This window comes from Pseudophryne corroboree, chromosome 11 (assembly GCF_028390025.1).
Source record: "Pseudophryne corroboree isolate aPseCor3 chromosome 11, aPseCor3.hap2, whole genome shotgun sequence".
Taxonomy (NCBI): Eukaryota; Metazoa; Chordata; class Amphibia; order Anura; family Myobatrachidae; genus Pseudophryne; species Pseudophryne corroboree.
Genome location: NC_086454.1, coordinates 319,103,837 through 319,128,541, shown reverse-complemented (window position 1 = coordinate 319,128,541; position 24,705 = coordinate 319,103,837). Strand labels below are relative to the sequence as shown.

Below are 24,705 nucleotides of genomic sequence, written 5' to 3'. Positions count from 1 at the left end.
TAATTCTAATTAACAGTTTCTCGTAAGGAAGGTATTAACCGTTTTATTGACAGGTTTCCATCAAGCAATAACTCAGGCCTGGCCAACCTGTGGCTCTCCAGCTGTTGTAAAACTACAGGTCCCATCATGCCTTGCCACAGTTTTGCTATTAGGGAATGCTAAAACTGAGGCAGGGCATGCTGGGATGTGTAGTTTCACAACATCTGGAGAGCCACAGGTTGGCCAGGCCTGCAATAACTGATCTACTGTAGGCTCAGCTGACAAGCGATCAGTAAAAACACACACAATCACAATTACATTACCAGTTATGTGGCACTTGTCACCAGTGCTTAAAGTGGTCCTAGAGAGGTGGTGGAACTCAAGCCCCCGGCGCCCATGCAATAAAGGTATTGCACGCGCCCCAAAAAGGGGGCGTGGTCTAAAAAAGAAAGGGGGTGGTCACACAATAGTAATGCCCTCAGTAGTAGCACCCCCAATACACAATGCCCACAGCAGTGGCACCCCTTTTACAATGCCCACAGTAATAGTGCTGCTTATGCAATGTCCACTGTACTTGTAGTGCCCACAGTGGTAGTGCCCCTTATATAGAGCCCATAGTAGTGGTGCCCCTTATGCAATGCCCTCAGTAGTAGTGCCCCTTACGTCCCCAGGAGTGATGCCCCTTATGAAGTGCCCCCTTTACAGTGCCCTCATTAGTAGTGCCCCCATTAGTAATGCCCTTAATGGTAATGCCACTGTGTAGTATTGCCCCCAGTAATGTCACCTGTAGTAATGCCCCCAGTAATGTCACCTGTAGTAATGCCCTCAGTCGTTTAACCCATGTAGTTTGCCCCAAGTAGTCATACCCCCAGTAGTAATGCGCCCCTGTAGATTAGCCCCATGTAGTTTGCCCCTAGTAATGCCCCTGTAGTTATGTCCCCAGTAGTAATGCGCCCCTGTAGTTATTCCCCCAGTAGTAATGTGCCCCTGTAGTTATGCCCCCAGTAGTAATGCGCCCCTGTAGTTTAGCCCCCAGTAGTTTAGCCCCTGTTGTTATGCTCCTGTAGTTATACCCACAGTAGCAATGTTCCCTGTATGCCCCCAGTAGTAATGCGCCCCTGTACGTTTGCCCCCAGTAGTAATGCCCCTGTAGTTATACCCTCCAGTAGTATTGCCCCCACTAGTAATGTGCCCCTGTAGTTATGCCCTCAGTAGTAATGCGCCCCTGTAGGTTTTCCCCATGTAGTTTGCCCCCAGTAGCTTGCCCCAAGTAGTAATGCCCCCACTAGTAATGCGCCCCTGTAGTTATGCCCCCAGTAGTAATGCGCCCCTGTAGTTTGCCCCCAGTAGTAATGCCCCCCTGTAGTTATACCCCCAGTAGCAATGCGCCCCAGTAGTTATGCCCTCAGTAGTAATGTGTCCCTGTAGGTTTGCCCCATGTAGTTTACCCCCAGTAGCTTGCCCCAAGTAGTAATGCACCCAGTAGTTTAGCCCCTGTAGTTATACCCCCAGTAGTAATGCCCCTGTAGTTATACCCCCAGTAGTAATGCCCCTGTAATTATGCCCTCAGTAGTAATGCGCCCCTGTAGGTTTGCCCCAAGTAGTAATGCCCCAAGTAGTAATGTCCCCAGTAGCTTGCCCCCTTGTAGTTTAGCCCCCTGTAGTTATGCCCCCAGTAGTAGTCACACATTTAAAAAAAAAAAAACCCCAAAAAAACATACTTAGCAATCCCCGCTCCCACTGTGATCTACTGGCGTCCGCTTCACTCCGCTCCCCAGCACTACAAGAGAGACGTCATGACGTCTCTCTTCAGAGCGCGCACTGAGCCGGAGCTCAGTAGTGAGCTCCTGCCGCCGGCTGTGCAGGGACAGCCGGGCGCCCCTGAAAACACAATCTCAGCGGGCGCCCAGCATCGCCCTGTGCGGCGCCGGCACACATCGGGTAAGGTGAGCCGGAGGAGGCTCACTTTAATCCCTGCTTGTCACCCACATTTAACAAAGACTTAGGGGTATATTCAATTGCTGTCGGGTCCTTTCCGACAGGGTGCTAGGGGTGTCTTACCCCCACAGTTCTTGTTCCCAGATTGTAAGTCATATGTGTACCAAGTTTGGTGTAAATTGCTGCAGGCACTTCTGAGTTATGCGGTCTCCTGAAATACTCTGTGCTGCTGTCCAACCCCTAGGGGTGTTAGAGGTGTCTTACCCCCACAGTGTTTGTTCCCAGATTGTAAGTCATATGTGTACCAAGTTTGGTGTAAACTGCTGCAAGCATTCCGGAGTTATGCTGGAACATACACATACACATACAAGGGCGTAGCTATCATAGGTGCAGGGAGTGCAGCTGCTATGGGGCCCAGAGCTGAGAGGAGCCACCTTCCCTGTCAGTTACATGTGTTATATACAGGGTGTAGCTACCATAGGTGCAGGCAGTGCAGCTGCTATGGGGCCCAGAGCTGAGAGGGGCCACCTTCCCTGTCACAGTTACATGTGTTATATTCATTTTTAAACCAATATTATTGACAGACAGACATTATATATATATATATATATATATACACATACATACATACATACATACATACATACATACATACATATATACACACACAGGTTGAGTATCCCATATCCAAATATTCCGAAATACGGAATATTCCGAAATACGGACTTTTTTGAGTGAGAGTGAGATAGTGAAACCTTTGTTTTTTGATGGCTCAATGTACACAAACTTTGTTTAATGCACAAAGTTATTAAACATATTGTATTAAATGACCTTCAGGCTGTGTGTATAAGGTGTATGTGAAACATAAATGAATTGTGTGAATGTAGACACACTTTGTTTAATGCACAAAGTTATAAAAAATATTGGCTAAAATTACCTTCAGGTTGAGTGTATAAGGTGTATATGTAACATAAATGCATTCTGTGCTTAGATTTAGGTCCCATCACCATGATATCTCATTATGGTATGCAATTATTCCAAAATACGGAAAAATCCCATATCCAAAATACCTCTGGTCCCAAGCATTTTGGATAAGGGATACTCAACCTGTGTGTATATATATATATATATATATATATATATATATATATATATATATACACACACACACACACACACACACACATACATACATACATACATACATACATACATACATACATACATACATACAGGCTCTTACAAACTTTTGCCTTAGGGCAGCGTTTTTTCTACCAAGGTCCATTTGGATATTTATAAAATCCTTCGGGGGCCATGCAAAAATTATTATTTAAAATTAGCTATTTTGAGCCAAAATACATGTTACGCCACACAGTATGAGCCAAATTCACATTACGCCACACAGTATGAGCCAAATGCACATTACGCCACACAGTATGAGCTGAAATTCACATTACACCACACAGTATGAGCTGAAATTCACATTGTGTCACACAGTATGAGTCGAAATGCACATTATGCCACACAGTATGAGCCGAAATTCACATTACGACACATGGTATGAGCCAAATTCACATTGCGCCATACGGTATGAGCCAAATTCACATTATGCCACACAGTATGAACCTCCTTCCTCCTTTCCTGCGGTACTGTGGCCTTGCCCGGCGGCAAAGTAGCGTAACTGGACCGTAGTGGGCCACATAGCAAAATTCAGAAAGGGCCCCCTGTGTACTCCACAAGCGTGATGGGGGATGGTGGCAGAGAGGGGAGTGGAGGTTTACATGGTGCATAATATATTATATTATATATATATATATATATATATATAAAAAATAGTGTGTGTAATATATATATATATATATATATATATATATATACACACACACACACACACACACACACACACACACACACATACATGCATACATACACACACACCCACTGTATATATGAGGAGGGCACAGCACAGTGCGCACACAACAGACTATCCTCTACCTTCCAGTACAGGGCATGCCAATACCCCAAATCAGTCACCACTCTCCAGCACCCCCTCTCTCCTGCACCAAAGTGCACCCTCATCAGAAAGACGGCACAAACCCCATCTACATCAGCGGTGGCTAACACCCCATCACACCCTGCATCAGACATATCTCCCCCCCACACAAACCCCCATCTATCAGCAGCGGTAGCCGGCAACCCCATACGTCCCGCACCAGACCGTGAAAGACTGATTTATCCTTCTTTCTCCTCTTCTCCTCTACAGAACAGCAGAAGGCGGGTGGCGGTGGGTTTGTGGTTGTTTGGGTGGACGAGTGGCTGCGGGTGGAAGAGTGGCTGCACTTGTCTGAGGCCCCATGAACAACAGAGAGGAGATCGGGACTAGCTTGATGCAGTGTTGCCTGCCCTGCTGGGATGTCCATGCCTCCTCCCACAGACGTCTCAGCAGAACAGTCAGCAGCGCATCAAGTTAGTCTCTTTTCCACGACTTAAACTTTGCTGGCAGCTGCGGTACTGTGGCCGGGCTGGGCGGGCAAAGTGTCTATGTGGGCCGTATACGGTCAGTGGGCTGGACGTTCCCCACCCCTGCCTTAGGGCATACAATAATACTAAAAGATGTGCTGGTGGCCCCATTAACAGAATTATTTAACCAGTCGCTAAATAGAGGTGCCATTCCAGAGGATTGGAAAAGAGCAAATGTAGTTCCACTGTACAAAAGTGGAAGCAAGGAAGAAGCAAGTAACTACAGACCAGTAAGCCTTACATCAGTAGTAGGGAAAGTAATGGAAAAAAACTATTAAAAGAAAGAGTGGAATACGCTTAAATCACACAATTTACAGGATCCAAAACAGCATGGATTTACTGGTGGGAGATCATGCCAAACAAATCTTATTGACTTTTTTGACTCTGTGATGAAAATAATAGATCAAGGGGGAGCTGTAGATGTAGCATATCTAGACTTTAGCAAGGCTTTTGACACTGTCCCACATCGCAGACTTCTAAATAAACTTGAAAGCGTGGGGGTGGATTACAAAACAGTTAAATGGATAAGAACCTGGTTGCAGGATAGGAAACAGACAGTTGTAGTAAATGGAGTGCAATCTTTGGAAGGAAATGTTACCAGTGGAGTACCCCAGGGATCTGTACTCGGACCAGTTCTCTTTAATATCTTTGTTGGTGACATTGCAAATGGTATTAAAGGGAAAGTATGCCTTTTGCAGATGATACAAAGATTTGCAACAGGGTAGACACACCGGGAGGGGTAAAACAAATGATTGATGACCTAGCTAGGCTTGAGAAATTGTCAAGAACGTGGCAACTACAGTTTAATGCTAAAAAATGCAAAATCATGCACTTGGGTCTCAAAAACCCAAAGGCTAAATATAGTATCAAGGGCACTATAATGGAAACTACTGAGGAGGAAAGGGATTTAGGAGTCACTATTTCAAGTGACTTAAAGGCAGGAAAGTAATGCAACAAAGCAATGAGAAAGGCAAGTCAGATGCTTGGTTGCATAGGGAGAGGAATCAGTAGTAGGAAAAAAGAAGTGATAATGCCACTGTATAGGTCATTGGTACGGCTGCATCTTGAATACTGTGTCCAGTTCTGGAGACCATGGGGTATATGCAATTGCGGTCGAATTCCCGAAATTGTCGAATTTCGGGTCATTTTCGACCAAAAAAAAAAATTGCCTATGCAATTCAGTGCTTTCCGACCAAAAAACGGACTTTCAAAATTCGACTTTTTGAAATTCGAATTTTTGCAAATTCGATTTTTCTGCAATGATACAAGTGCTGCAATTCGACCAAAGCATATTCAATTCAAGTTTGGAAATTCGACAGCAGGGCTTTTAGACAGCAAATTCGTCATTTTCAATCCGCCACACTTTGGAGGGTGAAAACAAATAAAAAAAATTTAAACATGTTTTTTTTGGTGTTTTTTTTTTTGGGAATAGCAGATCTATTTATATTAGAAGGGATTAGGTACTTTTTTTTTTTTTTTGGGAGGCACAAATATTATTTATATATTTTTTAAAATATTATTTTTTTTTTTTTTTTTTATGCTGGAACGGTAAAATCTAAAAAAAAAATGGCGTGGGGTCCCCCCTCCAAAGCATAACCAGCCTCGGGCTCATTGAGCTGGTCCTGGTTCTAAAAATGCGGGGGAAAAATTGACAGGGGATCCCCCGTATTTTTAAAACCAGCACCGGGCTCTGCGCCTGGTGCTGGTGCCAAAAATACGGGGGACAAAAAGAGTAGGGGTCCCCCGTATTTTTAACACCAGCATCGGGCTCCACTAGCTGGACAGATAATGCCACAGCCGGGGGTCACTTTTATGCCGTGCCCTGCGGCCGTGGCATTAAATATCCAACTAGTCACCCCTGGCCGGGGTACCCTGGGGGAGTGGGGACCCCTTCAATCAAGGGGTCCCCCCCCCCCAGCCACCCAAGGGCCAGGGGTGAAGCCCGAGGCTGTCCCCCCCCATCCAATGGGCTGCGGATGGGGGGGCTGATAGCCTTTTGTGATAATAAAAAGATATTGTTTTTTCCAGTAGTACTACAAGTCCCAGCAAGCCTCCCCCGCAAGCTGGTACTTGGAGAACCACAAGTACCAGCATGCGGGAGAAAAACGGGCCCGCTGGTACCTGTAGTACTACTGGGGAAAAAATACCCAAATAAAAACAGGACACACACACCGTCGACAGTAAAACTTTATTTCATACGTCGACACACACATACTTACCTATGTTCACACGCCGACATCGGTCCTCTTCTCCATGTAGAATCCACGGATACCTGAAAAGAAAAGTTCAATATACTCACCTCAGCCATGGTCCAGAGATACATCCACGTACTTGGCAACAAAACAAACCGCAAATACCCGACCACCGGACTGAAAGGGGTCCCATGCTGACACATGGGACACCTTTCCACGAATGAGACCTGTCAGTGACAGCTGTCACAGACAGGTCTCTAAGCCAATCAGGAAGCGCAACTTCGTTGCGCTCACCTGATTGGCTGAGCGCTGTCTGTACTGTGACAGCGCATCGCACAGCTCCCTCCATTATATTCAATGGTGGGAACTTAGCGGCTAGCGGTAAGGTCACCTGCCGGTCAGCGGCTGACCGGCGGGTGACCCCACCGCTACCCGCAAAGTTCCCACCATTGAAAGTAATGGAGCGGCTTTGCGAGGCGCTGTCACAGTACAGACAGCGCTCAGCCAATCAGGTGAGCGCCACGGCAGTAGCGCTTCCTGATTGGCTGAAGGGACATCAGTGACAGGAGTCACGTGATGTCCCGGCATTCGGGGAAAGGGGTCTAATGTGAAAGCATTGGACCCCTTTCATTAGTCCGCTGGATCGGTGTTCGTTTTTTTTTTTTGCCAAGTACGTGGATTATCTCTCTGGACCTGGATGTACCTCTGGACGCTGGAAGGTGAGTATAATTTTTTTACAGGTACCTCGGATCGTCGGAGACCGTGGCAGTCGGCGTGTCAACATAGGTAAGTATGTGTGTGTCGGTAGTGTGTAATAAAGTTTTACTGTCAAGGTGTCTGTGTCCTGTTTTTATTTGGGTATTTTTTTCCCAGTAGTACTACAGGTACCAGCGGGCCCGTTTTACTTCCGCATGCTGGTACTTGTGGTTCTCCAAGTACCAGCTTGCGGGGGAGGCTTGCTGGGACTTGTAGTACTACTGGAAAAAACAATATCTTTTTATTATCACAAAAGGCTATCAGCCCTCCCATCCGCAGCCCATTGGATGGGGGGGACAGCCTCGGGCTTCACCCCTGGCCCTTGGGTGGCTGGGGGGGGGGACCCCTTGATTGAAGGGGTCCCCACTCCCCCAGGGTACCCCGGCCAGGGGTGACTAGTTGGATATTTGATGCCACGGCCGCAGGGCACGGCATAAAAGTGACCCCCGGCTGTGGCATTATCTGTCCAGCTAGTGGAGCCCGATGCTGGTGTTAAAAATACGGGGGACCCCTACTCTTTTTGTCCCCCGTATTTTTGGCACCAGCATCAGGCGCAGAGCCCGGTGCTGAATTTAAAAATACGGGGGATCCCTGGCCAATTTTTCCCCGGATTTTTAGAACCAGGACCAGCTCGATGAGCCCGAGGCTGGTTATGCTTTGGAGGGGGGACCCCACGCCATTTTTTTTTCCGGGTTTTTCCCGTTTTTTCCCGTTTTTTAAAATCGCGGTAAAATCCGCCAAATCGGCCGATTTTCGCCCGCGATTCTGGCGAATCCGTTTTTCATTGAATATGGTGAATTCCGGAAGCCACCTTCCGGAATTCACCTGGCGAATTTGGTCGAATTAAAAAACGGCGAAAATTGCCGCGAATTCGACCGCAATTGCATATACCCCCATATCTCCAGAAGGATATAAATACATTAGAGAGAGTGCACAAAGAAGGGCAACTAAAATGGTGCATGGCCTACATCACAAAACTTACCCGGAAAGACTAAAAGATCTTAACATGTATTGTTTGGAGGAGAGAAGGGAAAGGGGGGACATGATAGAAACTTTCAAATATACCAAGGGTTTTAACAAAGTTCAGGAGGGAAACATTCTTCAAAGGAAGAGGAGTATTAGAACTTGAGTACATACACTGAAACTGAAGGGAGGCAGGTTCAGGGGAAATTTAAGGAAAACTTACTTCACAGAAAGGGTAGTGGACAAGTGGAATAGCCTCCCATCAGAGGTGGTAGAGGCTAAGACTGTAGAGCAATTTAAACATGCCTGGGATAGGCATATGAATATCCTTACAAAGAATTAAGGTTCAAAAAGGGTAGAGATTACCTAAAGGATAAAAAAGGGGCAGACTAGTGGTTACTTATCTGCCGTCAAATTCTATGTTTCTATGTTTAATATAGTTAATCCCCTGGACATACTCATTGTAATGTGGTATAAAATGAAATGGAGGACAATATAATGTTACATAATAAGAACTGGGGCACTCTAATACTGTGGTACATTATGAAGTGGACGCACTAAAGTGTGGCATAATATTTACTGGGGGCACTGTATGTCATAATGTGAATTGGGGGTACTGCCTGGCATAATGTATACTGGCAGCCCCTCAGTGTGACATTCCATAAACTAGAGCACTATTATGGTTCAGAAAATGAACTAGAGCACTATTATGGGGCATAAAATTAACAACTGCTGCAGAGAAGTGTCTCTCTAGTAGCATTGGGTCAGGGGCCCCTTCAAAATGCTGCTATGGGGCCCACAAAGTTCTGGCTACTCCCCTGTACACATACATACATTTTTGTCGATTTCCGTGGATGGGCAGTGATATTTGTAAACCGATTCTTAGCAAGCACCTGGGACCTAAGGAGAAGCTACCTGCCAAGTTTCAAGATTGTAGGCTTTGTTGTTTAAGAGAATTAGTGATGAGTCAATCTCCTTTTTTGCCTTTTATATATATATATATATATATAGATAAATAGAACAAGGGATCAAACAGACAGCACATTTGGGGTGAAAAAAAAACAAACAAACACCAAAATGAGATGCAGTTACAGTCACGGCACCCCTAAGATATGTTTTTTATTAATAAATTGGGAGGGGGGGGGGAGAAATATTAAGTACACTGTGCCTACCTGTCATCCTTAGGGCCAGCTATGTGGTGGTGTACAGTTGTGCTTCTGATTGTCCACATGTATTATGATTGGCAGCCACCAGCTCTGGTTTTGCTGATCACTTTGACCATAAATAATTTGATTTTGTCTTGAACTACCCCTGCACAGCCTCACTGCACCCCAGGGTGCCTAGGCACACAGCTTCGAAACCAATGGACTAGGGAATCAGATTAGTCCCTAACTATAACTCTGTAAGGAACTCCCACTGAACCACCGGAGAAAGGAACAGTATGAGGGTAGAACCAAGCGGTTACAGAGCCCTGCTCGTGAGAGTTTACAGTCTAAGGGAAATATATGAGCGTCACTGATCCTGGTTAGTATTCCTGTATATGTCAACATAACTGCATTGTGAGGCTATTTTGTTATTTACTTGGTCTCTTTAAATTTTTGATTAGCCACTACTAATTTAGATTTTTCTTTCTACATTTTCGTCTAATATATACTTGAAAGGGGTTAACGGGAAGGTAGGAGGGGCACCTTGTATCAAAAATATTTATAACCATCCTGCTTATATTAGTTCAGGATTAGAAGGAACCACTTCTATACAACAATCTAATTTATTTGGGGCATCCTATACCTACACTTATGCGATATCCTAGAACTCACCTTGTGTATTAGATGCAGTTCTATCCTTGGATTTTTCCCAGTCAACCAAGAAAATGTTGCAAGTCAGTTGTGTGACCAGCAGGTGGAGCAATTCCAAAGCCTGAGGATAAAGTAGATGAAGAGCAGTGGCGTGCGGTGGGGTGAGGCAGAGCCTTTCCTGTCATACTAACGTTTGTGTCATGACTGTATAAAGTATATGAAAAATACAAAGAATATGTAAAAAATATATTCTTTGTATTATTCTAATCATTTTTATAGCCAAATCTCTGGAGTAAAAAGTCTATGGCAGGTGAGGCGCTTCTGTTTCCGCCCATCTCTGATCAAAACTCACCAAATTTTCAACAGTACATACTGCTGCCCCTGTGTATAATGCCCATATGAACCATTTGGCTCATATATTGTGTGTAAATCTGGCTCTGGTACAAGCCAGTGCCTCCTGAGAAATTTACCTCACCGCACGCCCCTGATGAAGAGTTAGGACAAACCACTCTCCCTGTATCACTTTTGCTTTCCCCGTGTGTCCCTCATCCGGTCTCCTCATGTCCCCCCAGCTCTCCCAGTGTGTCCCATCACTCTTTACCCATCCACATACAACTTACCTTCAGTGCAAATGCAACGGATAAGTAGATAATGAAATCATTCTCAACTTGCCCACCAGCCGGAGGTAAAGTCACGCTTACTGCTGAAGTCTGACCCTGAGAAACAGAATGACACTGAACACTTAGCGCTATGTATACACTAGAACATGGCACAGTAACATGTCAACAGAATAGAAACTTAAAAAATAAGATTTTACTCACCGGTAAATCTATTTCTTGTAGTCCGTAGTGGATGCTGGGGACTCCGTAAGGACCATGGGGAATAGACGGGCTCCGCAGGAGACTGGGCACTCTAAGAAAGATTTAGTACTACTGGTGTGCACTGGCTCCTCCCTCTATGCCCCTCCTCCAGACCTCAGTTAAGGAAACTGTGCCCGGAAGAGCTGACATTACAAGGAAAGGATTTTGGAATCCAGGGTAAGACTCATACCAGCCACACCAATCACACCGTATAACTTGTGATAACCTTACCCAGTTAACAGTATGAACAACAACCAAGCATCAACCACAGATGCCAACATAACATAACCCTTTATTAAGCAATAACTATATACACGTATTGCAGAAAGTCCGCACTTGGGACGGGCACCCAGCATCCACTACGGACTACGAGAAATAGATTTACCGGTGAGTAAAATCTTTTTTTCTCTAACGTCCTAGTGGATGCTGGGGACTCCGTAAGGACCATGGGGATTATACCAAAGCTCCCAAACGGGCGGGAGAGTGCGGATGACTCTGCAGCACCGAATGGGCAAACACAAGGTCCTCCTCAGCCAGGGTATCAAACTTGTAGAATTTTGCAAAGGTGTTTGAACCCGACCAAGTAGCTGCTCGGCAAAGCTGTAATGCAGAGACCCCTCGGGCAGCCACCCAAGAAGAGCCCACTTTCCTTGTGGAATGGGCCTTTATTGATTTTGGATGCGGCAATCCCGCCGCAGAATGAGCCTGCTGAATCGTGTTACAGATCCAGCGAGCAATGGTTTGCTTTGAAGCAGGAGCACCCAGCTTGTTGGATGCATACAGGATAAACAGCGAGTCAGTTTTCCTGACTCCAGCCGTTCTGGCCACATAAATCTTCAAAGCCCTGACTACATCAAGCAACTTGGAATCCTCCAAGTCACGAGTAGCCGTAGGCACCACAATAGGTTGGTTCAAATGAAAAGATGACCCCACCTTTGGCAGAAATTGTGGACGAGTCCGTAATTCTGCCCTGTCCACATGGAAAACCAGATAGGGGCTTTTACATGACAAAGCCGCCAATTCTGACACACGCCTAGCCGAAGCTAAAGCCAATAGCATGACCACCTTCCACGTGAGATACTTTAGCTCCACGGTCTTAAGTGGCTCAAACCAGTGGGATTTCAGGAAACCCAACACCACGTTGAGATCCCAAGGTGCCACTGGTGGCACAAAAGGGGGCTGAATATGCAGCACTCCCTTAACAAACGTCTGAACCTCAGGAAGAGAAGCCAGTTCTTTTTGAAAGAAAATGGATAGGGCTGAAATCTGGACCTTTATGGACCCCAACTTCAAGCCCATAGTCACTCCAGACTGTAGGAAGTGCAGGAACCGGCCCAGCTGGAATTCCTCTGTAGGGGCCTTCCTGGCCTCACACCAAGCAACATATTTTCGTCATATACGGTGATAGTGTTTTGCTGTCACGTCCTTCCTAGCCTTTATTAGCGTAGGAATAACTTCAGCCGGAATGCCTTTTTCTGCTAGGATCCGGCGTTCAACCGCCATGCCGTCAAACGCAGCCGCGGTAAGCCTTGAAACAGACAGGGCCCCTGTTGCAACAGGTCCTGTCTGAGAGGCAGAGGCCATGGGTCCTCTGTGAGCATTTCTTGCAGTTCCGGGTACCAAGTCCTTCTTGGCCAATCCGGAACAATGAGTATTGTTCTCACTCCTCTTTTTCTTACGATTCTCAGCAACTTGGGTATGAGAGGAAGAGGAGGAAATACATAGACTGACTGGAACACCCACGGTGTCACTAGTGCGCCCACAGCTATCGACTGAGGGTCCCTTGACCTGGCGCAATACCTTTTTAGCTTTTTGTTGAGGCGGGATGCCATCATGTCCACCTGTGGCAGTTCCCATCGATTTGTAATCTGCGTGAAGACTTCTTGATGAAGTCCCCACTCTCCCGGGTGGAGGTCGTGCCTGCTGAGGAAGTCTGCTTCCCAGTTGTCCACTCCCGGAATGAACACTGCTGACAGAGCTTGCACGTGATTCTCTGCCCAACGAAGAATCCTGGTGGCTTCTGCCATCGCCACCCTGCTTCTTGTGCCGCCCTGGCGGTTTACATGAGCCACTGCGGTGATGTTGTCTGACTGAATCAGCACCGGTTGGTTGCGAAGCAGAGGCTCCGCTTGAACCAGGGCGTTGTATATGGCCCTTAGTTCCAGGATATTTATGTGCAGACAAGCCTCCTGGCTTGACCACAACCCTTGGAAGTTTCTTCCCTGAGTGACTGCCCCCCATCCTCGGAGGCTCGCATCCGTGGTCACCAGGACCCAGTCCTGTATGCTGAACCTGCGGCCCTCGAGAAGGTGAGCACTCTGCAGCCACCACAGAAGAGACACCCTGGCCCTGGGGGATAGGGTGATCAGCCGATGCATCTGAAGATGCGATCCGGACCACTTGTCCAACAGATCCCACTGAAAGATCCTCGCATGGAACCTGCCGAAGGGAATGGCTTAGTATGATGCCACCATCTTTCCCAGGACTCGCGTGCAGTGATGCACCGACACCTGCTTCGGTTTTAAGAGGTCTCTGACTAGAGTCACGAGCTCCTGAGCCTTCTCCGCCGGGAGAAACACCTTCTTCTGGTCTGTGTCCAGAATCATGCCCAGAAAGGGCAGACGCGTCGTAGGAATCAGCTGCGACTTTGGGATATTCAGAATCCAGCCGTGCTGTTGCAACACTTCCTGAGAGTGTGCTACGCTGATCAGCAACTGCTCTCTGGACCTCGCCTTTATGAGGAGATCGTCCAAGTATGGGATAATTGTGACTCCTTGCTTTCGAAGGAGCACCGTCATTTCCGCCATTACCTTGGTAAATATTCTCGGTGCCGTGGAGAGCCCAAACGGCAACGTCTGGAATTGGTAATGACAGTCCTGTACCACAAATCTGAGGTACTCCTGATGAGGTGGATAAATGGGGACATGCAAGTAAGCATCCTTGATGTCCAGAGACACCATAAAATCCCCCTCTTCCAGGCTTGCAATGACCGCTCTGAGCGATTCCATTTTGAACTTGAATCTTTTCAGATAAAAGTTCAGGGACTTTAAATTCAATATGGGTCTGACCGAACCGTCCGGTTTCGGTACCACAAACATTGTGGAATAGTATCCCCTTCTCTGTTGAAGGAGGGGAACCTTTACCACCACCTGCTGGAGATATAACTTGTGAATTGCCGCTAACACTACCTCCCTTTCCATGGGGGAAGCTGGCAGGGCCGATTTGAGGTAACGGTGAGTGGGTATCACTTCGAATTCCAGCTTGTATCCCTGAGACACAATCTGTATAGCCCAGGGATCTACCTGTGAGCGAACCCACTGGTGGCTGAAATTTCGGAGACGCGCCCCCACCGCTCCTGACTCCACCTGTGGAGCCCCAGCGTCATGCGGTGGATTTAGCGGAAGCCGGGGAGGACTTCTGTTCCTGGGAACTAGCTGTATGGTGCAGCTTCTTTCCTCTACCCCTGCCTCTGGCAAGAAAGGATGCACCTCTGACTTTCTTGCTTTTTTGTGATCGAAAGGACTGCATTTGGTAATACGGTGCTTTCTTAGGCTGTGAGGGAATATATGGCAAAAAATTTGACTTCCCAGCCGTAGCTGTGGAAACCAGGTCCGAGAGACCGTCCCCAAACAATTCCTCACCCTTGTAAGGTAAAAAATCAATGTGCTTTTTGGAGTCGGCATCACCTGTCCATTGCCGAGTCCACAGGACCCTTCTGGCAGAAATGGACATTGCATTTATTCTAGAGCCCAGTAGGCAAATGTCCCTCTGGGCATCCCTCATATATAGGACAGCGTCTTTTATATGCCCCAGGGTCAGTAAAATAGTATCCTTGTCCAAGGTATCCAGTTCTTCGGACAGATTATCTGTCCATGCTGCTACCGCACTACACATCCAGGCCGACGCAATTGCCGGCCTCAGTAGAGTACCTGAATGTGTATAAACAGACTTCAGGATACTTTCCTGCTTCCTATCCGCAGGATCCTTTAGGGAGGCCGTATCCTGTGACGGCAGGGCCACCTTCTTAGATAAGCGTGTCAGAGCTTTGTCTACCCTAGGGGAGGATTCCCAGCGCATCCTGTCCGTTGGCGGGAAAGGGTACGCCATAAGTAACCTTTTGGAAATCAGCACTTTCCTATCAGGGGAATCCCACGCTTTTTCACATAACTCATTTAACTCATGTGAAGGGGGAAAAGTCACCTCTTGCTTTTTCTCCCCAAACATATAAACCCTCTTGTTAGGGACAGGGTTTACCTCTGATATGTGCAATACATCCTTCATTGCTATAATCATGTAGCGGATGGCTTTAGCCATTTTAGGCTGCAATTTTGCATCATCGCCATCGACACTGGAGTCAGAATCCGTGTCGATATCTGTGTCAACAATTTGGGATAGTGGGCGCTTCTGAGACCCTGACGGCCTCTGCGCTGTAGGATCAGGCATGGGCTGAAACCCCGACTGTCCCAAGGCATCAGCTTTATCCAACCTTTTATGCAAGGAGTTTACATTATCATTTAACACCTTCCACATATCCATCCAATCAGGTGTCGGTGGAGACACGTCATTCATCTGCACCTGCTCTGCCTCCACATAGCCCTCCTCGTCAAACATGTCGACACAAGTGTACCGACACCACACACACAGGGGATGCTCTATATGAGGACAGGACCCCCACAAGGCCTTTTGGAGAGACAGAGAGAGAGTATGCCAGCACACACCCCAGCGCTATATAACCCAGGAATTACACAGTAACTTAGTGTTTACCCAGTAGCTGCTGTATATATGATTATTGCGCTAAATTTATGTGCCCCCCCCTCTCTTTTTACCCTCTTTCTACCGTGAGTCTGCAGGGGAGAGCCTGGGGAGCTTCCTCTCAGCGGAGCTGTGGAGAGAAAATGGCGCTGGTGAGTGCTGAGGAAGAAGCCCCGCCCCCTCAGCGGCGGGCTTCTGTCCCGCGATTTTGTGTAAAAATAATGGTGGGGGCTCATGCATATTACAGTGCCCAGCTGTATATATGCTGCTTTTTGCCAGGAGGTACTCAATTGCTGCCAGGGCGCCCGCCCCCCCCCCCCCCCCCCCCCCTGCACCCTACAGTGACCGGAGTGTGTGGGTTAGTGTGGGAGCAATGGCTCCAATGTGCGCTACCTCATATGAAGACAGGAGTCTTCTGCCGCCGATTTTGACGTCTTCTTGCTTCAACCCGCCGGCTTCTGTCTTCTGGCTCTGCGAGGGGGACGGCGGCGCGGCTCCGGGAACGGACGACCAAGGTTAAGTTCCTGTGTTCGATCCCTCTGGAGCTAATGGTGTCCAGTAGCCTAAGAAGCGCAACCTAGCCGCAGTTAGTAGGTTTGCTTCTCTCCCCTCAGTCCCACGTAGCAGAGAGTCTGTTGCCAGCAGAAGCTCTCTGAAAATAAAAAAACCTAACTAAAATACTTTCTTAATAGCAAGCTCAGGAGAGCTCACTAAAATGCACCCAGCTCCTTCCGGGCACAGATTCTAACTGAGGTCTGGAGGAGGGGCATAGAGGGAGGAGCCAGTGCACACCAGTAGTACTAAATCTTTCTTAGAGTGCCCAGTCTCCTGCGGAGCCCGTCTATTCCCCATGGTCCTTACGGAGTCCCCAGCATCCACTAGGACGTTAGAGAAAATATATATATTATTGATAAATAAGTGAGGACATTATATTCAGTAATTTGCAGCATTACACTTGTATCTTAGCAACAGTCAGCCTAATGTTGCATCTCTGTGTCTGTAGGATCAGTTCTTATAGTGGAGTATAAGGTATTAAATAAGGGGACGGCTGCTGGTATCCGACATGGATTTAGGTCTGTAAACATGGGACACATATACATAACAAAAGCTTACTAGTAACATCCATTATTACACATTATTAATCACCTTAAATGCAATCAGCCAGTAGACCGCAGTACCATATGCAATCAGGAAGAAAGCATTGGCGAGTGTTCCGCAAAGGAATGCCAGGAATTTAATGATCACCTACAAGAAGAAACAGATAGGGTTCCGTTACTATAGGAAACATTCATAAGCCAAATGTGTGTAATTAGTATCAGCACATGAGACATAAGGTTCCAGACTAATCCGTTTTTGGAATTTTTCTGTGAAAAATATAAGATACTCTGATTAATATACAGTATATGATCAAATGTAAGCATATTATGAATATAAAGAGTATAGGGGGTGAATGCATAAAAGGAAAACTATACAGCTTTGAATTTTGAACGATTATAAAGTGACTAGTTACCAGTCTGTCAACAACATAACATTAATGCCAGCATCAGCCGCTGAGCGCACCAAACGGAGAAACACTTGTATTGCTCGGTCAAGCACCATCTAGTGGATGCCGGTGCGCAAAACACTTGTATTACCCCCCATAGAGGTGAGGAGCAGCATTAGCCTTTTATTATAAAGGATATGTGAAGTTGCTATAATAAAAAAAAAAAAACATACGACTGTTCTGCCTGCCCTCCAGGAGGAATTGTGGGTAGTGTAAACTGACTGGTTTGGGTATCCAGCCACAGACACATGGGAACCAAACTTACCATTATGCCAATATTCTGCTGCCCAGATCTCCGCAGCCAACTGCTGGTCTCCAAAAAGGCAAGTAGTGCAGCCAGAGCCCCCAAGACTCCCAGGGCAATCTGTAGGATGAAAAGGAATGGACTCAGGCTATAATTTGCTTCTTACATCTAGGGTGATTCAGGTTAGTATCTCATCATGAGCCACATCTGCCTAGAGAGTGATGTCATGCAAGGGGGTGTGACCTGCATTTGTGTCATATGTGACGCTGACATATACAGTGTCAGACTGGGCCATGAAGGATCCACAGGTGGAATACAGTGGTAGAGGCCCATGCTTACAGAGTGTGGTCAGCCACCACAGGGGGTGTGGCCAGCTACTAAAGACAAAGGGGGAGATTAAAATGTTTATATATATATATATATATATATATATATATATATATATATATATATATATATATATATACACATATACATACATACATACATACACACCAACACACTACATTAGGTCCAGTAAAGACCATGTACATGACATTGTGCAAGTCAAACGCTAATTACTTTTTATATTTTTTGGACTACTAAATTCTTACTTTGCACTACACTATATTTTAAGTTATTTTCACACAAGAACACATTATATCTGTAACCCAACAGCTAATTGTGATTTGCAGGAGGACAGATCTTGGCATATATTATATAGAACTGAACTAAGCACCATTGTTCCTGCTCTACCAGTTTACCTGATCCTCCAAAAGAGTTGCAATGTATGATTTGAGTGCATCGTCTGGAACCTGACATTAGGGGAGGGGGTGGAGTCTAGCAGGGATTACCCCTGTGGACCAGTCCTACCCTGGACATGTGGAAAACCAGACTAAATTTTATTTAAAATATTTTTAAAACAACAACAAAAAACAAAACAAAAACACTATCCAGTTGGAGGTGTCATCTACGGGTACAGGTTCCTGACGCGGCTGAATGAACAGCCCATGGCAACAACTGGCGTCTGCAACGGTACTAAGCACCATGGACTGCAGGCTACATCAGTGACTAGTAGGACTAGTATCTACCATTGACTATCTACCATCATACCATCCACCATCACCTGTGGCCAATGCTCTGCTCCATTCTCCATTACAGTTCCTTGAATCTGGGCTTAACCATTTGCGATTAAAAAGATTTTAATTGCAGCCTTTCATCCAGCCCAGGTTCCTGCAATTTACTCACTAAAGCAGAGGTTCTCAAACGCATTCCTCAAGGCACCCAATGGTCCAGGTTTTAAGTATATCCATGCTTAGCCACAGGTGACTTAATCAGCATCTCTGACAATTTGATTTGACCATCTGTGCTGAGCCATGGTTATACCTAAAACTTGGACTGTTGGGTGCCTTAAGGACCGCATTTGAGAACCTCTCCACTAAAGGATAATTCAATATAACAATAAAAGCCTATTACGCTCTGATCTGACAGTGATGCTTCCAATGGTCCATGTGGAAGATGCTTTTTCCCCCTGAAGTATTCTTCAAAATGCAACGGGTCCTGTCTGGACCACCCTTCAGTATGATCTTACTATTCAGATGAATAGAAAGATCAAGTAGGAGGGGCTCTGACAACGCCACCGCACCCGTACACCAGGTCCTGGTGGATATGAATCATACTGGAAGGTGTAAGACGGAGTTTCCCAAACTCCACCATTACAGTCCAGGTTTTAGTGATATCCATACTTGAGTCCATGTGGGTAAATCAAACTGAGGTACTAATTAAAGTCTCCTGTGCTCAAACATAGATCTCCATAAAACCTGGACTGTAATGGCAGAGTTTGGGAAACTCTGGTGTAAGCCAATGTTTTCAAACCTCCGTCCTAAAGACACACTAACAATCCAGGTTTCCATGCTTGAACACAGATGGTTAAATCAAAATAACTTAGGTACCAATTAAATCACCTGTGCTCAATTAGGACTATCCTTAAAACCAGGACTGTTAGTGCCTTGAAACACTTGTGTAAGCCATAAAAAAAAAGGAGAATTTGTATAGTGTAGGAAATGTTTTGTGACAGAGTCAAGTAGTTACTTACATCAGTGTTTGTTTTATACGTCCCCTGGCTCTGCGTATATGTGACAGCAAATGAAACCTAATAACAAATTAATAAAACAGAAGACAGACCTGTTATTAGTGGGATCACATAATAAGAGAGGGAAACAAACACTTTGCAGAAAACAACCAATGTATCTTCCAGGGACTGTACATACTAGTCCTATACTGATTATCATAGGCAGGAACTACCCTCATTAACAGCTGATGGACAGCAAAGCATTCTGGGATCTGACCTCTTGGTTTACAAAGTTGCTCACCTGTGCGGTTGCTGAGAGACTCTGCCTCTGATAATTCACGGTCAGCTGGAATGGTGGCTGAGTGCTCGGGGGGCTGAGCGGCAGGTACACACTGTATGGAAGGGTAAATCGATTAGTTGCGTCATATAATGGAAACCGGGTGCTTATGGCACATTAGCCATGTCGTCACCTTAGGGTGAGGCTCGTTGCCACGGTGACATAAGATGGCTGGTTGGAGAGGTTCGACTGTCTCCCGGAGATGCCGTCAATCAGAAAGAACCGCCTCAAAGCGCTGGATCCGAGAACGCCTGGAAGATCGCGTGACATTAGCATTTACCATACACCCACCAGACTATGCTGCCATTAAATTAGTCATAATTCTAGGGAAGAGGGAAGCCACCGGGACCAATATCTAACAGATTATATTTTAAAAGTAGATTATAATATAATATGGATTGTATGCAAACACACAAAACATAGATTATTTATACATGAAATACTATATAAGTATTTTGTTGAAACTTTCCCTTGTCAACACCCTGCACTTTGCTCAACAAGCCTGGATGCACCGTCAGTGCACCATTCATTATGCATTCTAACTGATATTGTGGTTTATGAAAAAATAAGAATTTACTCACCGGTAATTCTATTTCTCGTAGTCCGTAGTGGATGCTGGGAACTCCGTAAGGACCATGGGGAATAGACGGGCTCCGCAGGAGACTGGGCACTCTAAGAAAGAATTAGGACTACTGGTGTGCACTGGCTCCTCCCTCTATGCCCCTCCTCCAGACCTCAGTTAGGGAAACTGTGCCCGGAAGAGCTGACACAATAAGGAAAGGATTTGGAATCCCGGGTAAGACTCATACCAGCCACACCAATCACACCGTACAACTCGTGATACTATACCCAGTTAACAGTATGAATAACAAACTGAGCCTCACTAACAGATGGCTCAGAACAATAACCCTTTAGTTAGGCAATAACTATATACATGTATTGCAGACAATCCGCACTTGGGATGGGTGCCCAGCATCCACTACGGACTACGAGAAACAGAATTACCGGTGAGTAAATTCTTATTTTCTCTGACGTCCTAGTGGATGCTGGGAACTCCGTAAGGACCATGGGGATTATACCAAAGCTCCCAAACGGGCGGGAGAGTGCGGATGACTCTGCAGCACCGAATGAGCAAACTCAAGGTCCTCCTCAGCCAGGGTATCAAACTTGTAGAATTTTGCAAACGTGTTTGATCCCGACCAGGTAGCAGCTCGGCAAAGTTGTAAAGCCGAGACCCCTCGGGCAGCCGCCCAAGAAGAGCCCACCTTCCTTGTGGAATGGGCTTTGACTGATTTAGGATGCGGCAGTCCAGCCGCAGAATGTGCAAGTTGAATCGTGGAGCAGATCCAGCGAGCAATAGTCTGCTTAGAAGCAGGAGCACCCAGCTTGTTGGGTGCATGCAGGATAAACAGCGAGTCAGTCTTTCTGACTCTAGCCATCCTGGAAATATAGATTTTCAGGGCCCGGACTACGTCCAGCAACTTGGAGGCCTCCAAGTCCCGAGTAGCCGCAGGCACCACAATAGGTTGGTTCAAATGAAACGCTGATACCACCTTAGGGAGGAATTGGGGACGCGTCCTCAATTCTGCTCTGTCCATATGGAAGATCAGATAGGGGCTTTTACAGGACAAAGCCGCCAATTCTGACACCCGCCTAGCCGAAGCCAAGGCCAAAAGCATGACCACTTTCCACGTGAGATATTTTAATTCCACGGTCTGAAGTGGCTCAAACCAATGTGATTTTAGGAAATCCAACACAACGTTGAGATCCCAAGGTGCCACTGGGGGCACAAAAGGGGGCTGAATATGCAGCACTCCCTTAACAAACGTCTGAACTTCAGGCAGTGAAGCCAGTTCTTTTTGAAAGAAAATAGACAGGGCTGAAATCTGGACTTTAATGGATCCCAATTTTAGGCCCATAGTCACTCCTGACTGTAGGAAGTGCAGAAATCGACCCAGCTGAAATTCTTCCGTGGGGGCCTTCATAGCCTCACACCAAGCAACATATTTTCGCCATATGCGGTGATAATGCTTTGCTGTCACATCTTTCCTAGCTTTTATCAGCGTAGGAATGACTTCAACCGGAATGCCCTTTTCCATCAGGATCCGGCGTTCAACCGCCATGCCGTCAAACGCAGCCGCGGTAAGTCTTGGAACAGACAGGGCCCCTGCTGCAGCAGGTCCAGTCTGAGAAGCAGAGGCCAAGGGTCCTCTGAGATCATTTCTTTTAGTTCCGGGTACCAAGTCCTTCTTGGCCAATCCGGAACGATGAGTATAGTTCTTACTCCTCTCTTTCTTATTATCCTCAGCACCTTTGGTATGAGAGGAAGAGGAGGGAACACATAAACCGACTGGTACACCCACGGTGTCACTAGAGCGTCCACAGCTATCGCCTGAGGGTCCCTTGACCTGGCGCAATATCTTTTTAGCTTTTTGTTTAGGCGGGACGCCATCATGTCCACCTGTGGCCTTTCCCAACGGTTTACAATCAGTTGGAAGACTTCTGGATGAAGTCCCCATTCTCCCGGGTGGAGGTCTTGCCTGCTGAGGAAGTCTGCTTCCCAGTTGTCCACTCCCGGAATGAACACTGCTGACAGTGCTTATCACGTGATTTTCCGCCCATCGGAGAATCCTTGTGGCTTCTGCTATCGCCATCCTGCTTCTTGTGCCGCCCTGTCGGTTTACATGGGCGACTGCCGTGATGTTGTCTGACTGAATCAGCACCGGCTGGTTTTGAAGCAGGGGTCTTGCCTGACTTAGGGCATTGTAAATGGCCCTTAGTTCCAGAATATTTATGTGTAGGGAAGCCTCCTGACTCGACCATTGTCCTTGGAAGTTTCTTCCCTGCGTGACTGCCCCCCAACCTCGGAGGCTTGCATCCGTGGTCACCAGGACCCAGTCCTGTATGCCGAATCTGCGGCCCTCTAGAAGATGAGCACTCTGCAGCCACCACAGCAGAGACACCCTGGCCCTCGGGGACAGGGTGATCAGCCGATGCATCTGAAGATGCGTTCCGGACCACTTGTCTAACAGATCCCACTGAAAGATCCTTACATGGAACCTGCCGAATGGAATTGCTTCGTAAGAAGCTACCATCTTTCCCAGGACTCGCGTGCAGTGATGCACCGACACCTGTTTCGGTTTCAGGAGAGATGACAACTCCTTGGCCTTCTCCTCCGGGAGAAACACCTTTTTTTTTTTTTTTTTTGAGACATCACAATTTTAATGGATCAGACTAAAAAACATAATTAAAAAAATTAGCAAATCATTTAATTAAAATATTAATATTGGACCCATGTCCTTAATTAATTCTGAAGAAAAAAAAACCCACAGTACTGCATATTCATAAACATAATTAACACATTTAAGAGTAAAACTACAAATTCCAAAGTTCAGGACAAATGTCATCTGGTTTCTCCATAGTAAATAGAATAACTGCACGTTACTGAAAGATCCGGAGTGTCTCGGTATACTTGGTAATTACCTCATACTCGCTGTCCTGAGCCATAATAAGATTTTTAATTTGATCAGTCTTTGGTCTGTAATCCATCAGTAGTATCTGCCACAGGATCTTTAATTAATAACGTTCTGTCTTTTTTTTTTTTGAATATTAAATTTTTATTGAGTTTTCATACAAATTATAATTACATTTAAATTGGTAAATGAGAAATAAAACAGAAAAGGGGGGGGGGGGAAGACATGTACACAACAGAACTAATAAAGACAAGGGAGAGGGAGGGTAGATATCAGGGACATCATAATACAACAATGAAATCAGAGTATGATGAAGGGGAAGAGGTCTGAAGCCCGTAGCAAGTTAGGGTCCAGCTTGGATCGGGGAACCCATTTGGCCCGATCTCTCCCTATATAGGAACCACTTATACCACTTCTTACTCATAGTGGTTGTCCCTGGGGAACAATTGCCCTCTGCGGTTTCAAACACATAGTGTTGGTGAACTTTTTGTTCTATCATCGATAAATTGGGGACGACCGCCGACTTCCATTTGGAGGCAATGGCGGCCTTAGAAGCTATGAGAATGTGGCCTAGAAGATATCTGTCACAATTGGACATCTCACCACGGTAATAGTGAAATAGTGCCAATAGGGGGTCAGGTATGAGGACTACTCCCAGAACATGGGAAATAAAAAGGAACACCTCCCTCCAGAGCGACCGGATTGCCGGGCATAACCAAAAAATATGAAGGATATCTCCCACCATCCCACAGTTCCTCCAGCAACTAGCGGAGACATCAGGCCAAATCTTGTGCAAACGTTCCGGTGTAAAATATACCCTATGGACCAATTTGTAATACATTTCACAGTGATTTACACATTTAGAAATTTTAAAGCAAGATTGAAAGACAGCTTTCCAGATATCCTCGGTGAAGACCGCAGGGAGGTCTTTTTCCCATTTAGTCTGTTAGGGGAATACCCCCTGCCGGGACTCAGTCACAAGATATTGGTACCATCTGGAGATGCCTCCTCTATTACCGCTAGGCATCAGAAGGGACATCAGCAATTTAGGGAAGCCAATATGGGGGACTCGGTTGGGAGAACAACTTTGAAGCCAATGCCTCAGTTGCAGATATTTATGAAAATCTTGTTTAGGTACCTGAAATTGGTCCAGGAGTAGGGAAAAGGGGACTAAAATACCGTCTCGAAGGACATCCTTCAGGGTGGAGAGGCCCATGTCCCGCCAATGGTGTTAGTGTAGGTCTGGGATCAAGGTGGCTATAGCGTGGAGAGACAATTGGGGGGGAGGGCAGAACCCCGGCA

General features: G+C 46.3%; 1 protein-coding gene across 2 annotated transcripts in view; it reads right to left on the bottom strand.

Moving 5' to 3' along the window:
- The window catches only part of LOC134969610 (meckelin-like), a 91,171-nt gene that overhangs the window by 36,614 nt on the left and 29,852 nt on the right, over positions 1–24,705 (bottom strand). For both annotated transcript variants that reach the window (XM_063945680.1, XM_063945681.1), the window contains exons 12-18: positions 20,064–20,181; positions 19,895–19,985; positions 19,618–19,674; positions 17,565–17,663; positions 16,903–17,001; positions 10,765–10,860; positions 10,166–10,265 (exon numbers count right to left, since the gene is read on the bottom strand). In XM_063945680.1, coding sequence (XP_063801750.1) covers positions 10,166–10,265; positions 10,765–10,860; positions 16,903–17,001; positions 17,565–17,663; positions 19,618–19,674; positions 19,895–19,985; positions 20,064–20,181 — 660 coding nt within the window. The remainder of the gene's footprint in view (positions 1–10,165; positions 10,266–10,764; positions 10,861–16,902; positions 17,002–17,564; positions 17,664–19,617; positions 19,675–19,894; positions 19,986–20,063; positions 20,182–24,705) is intronic.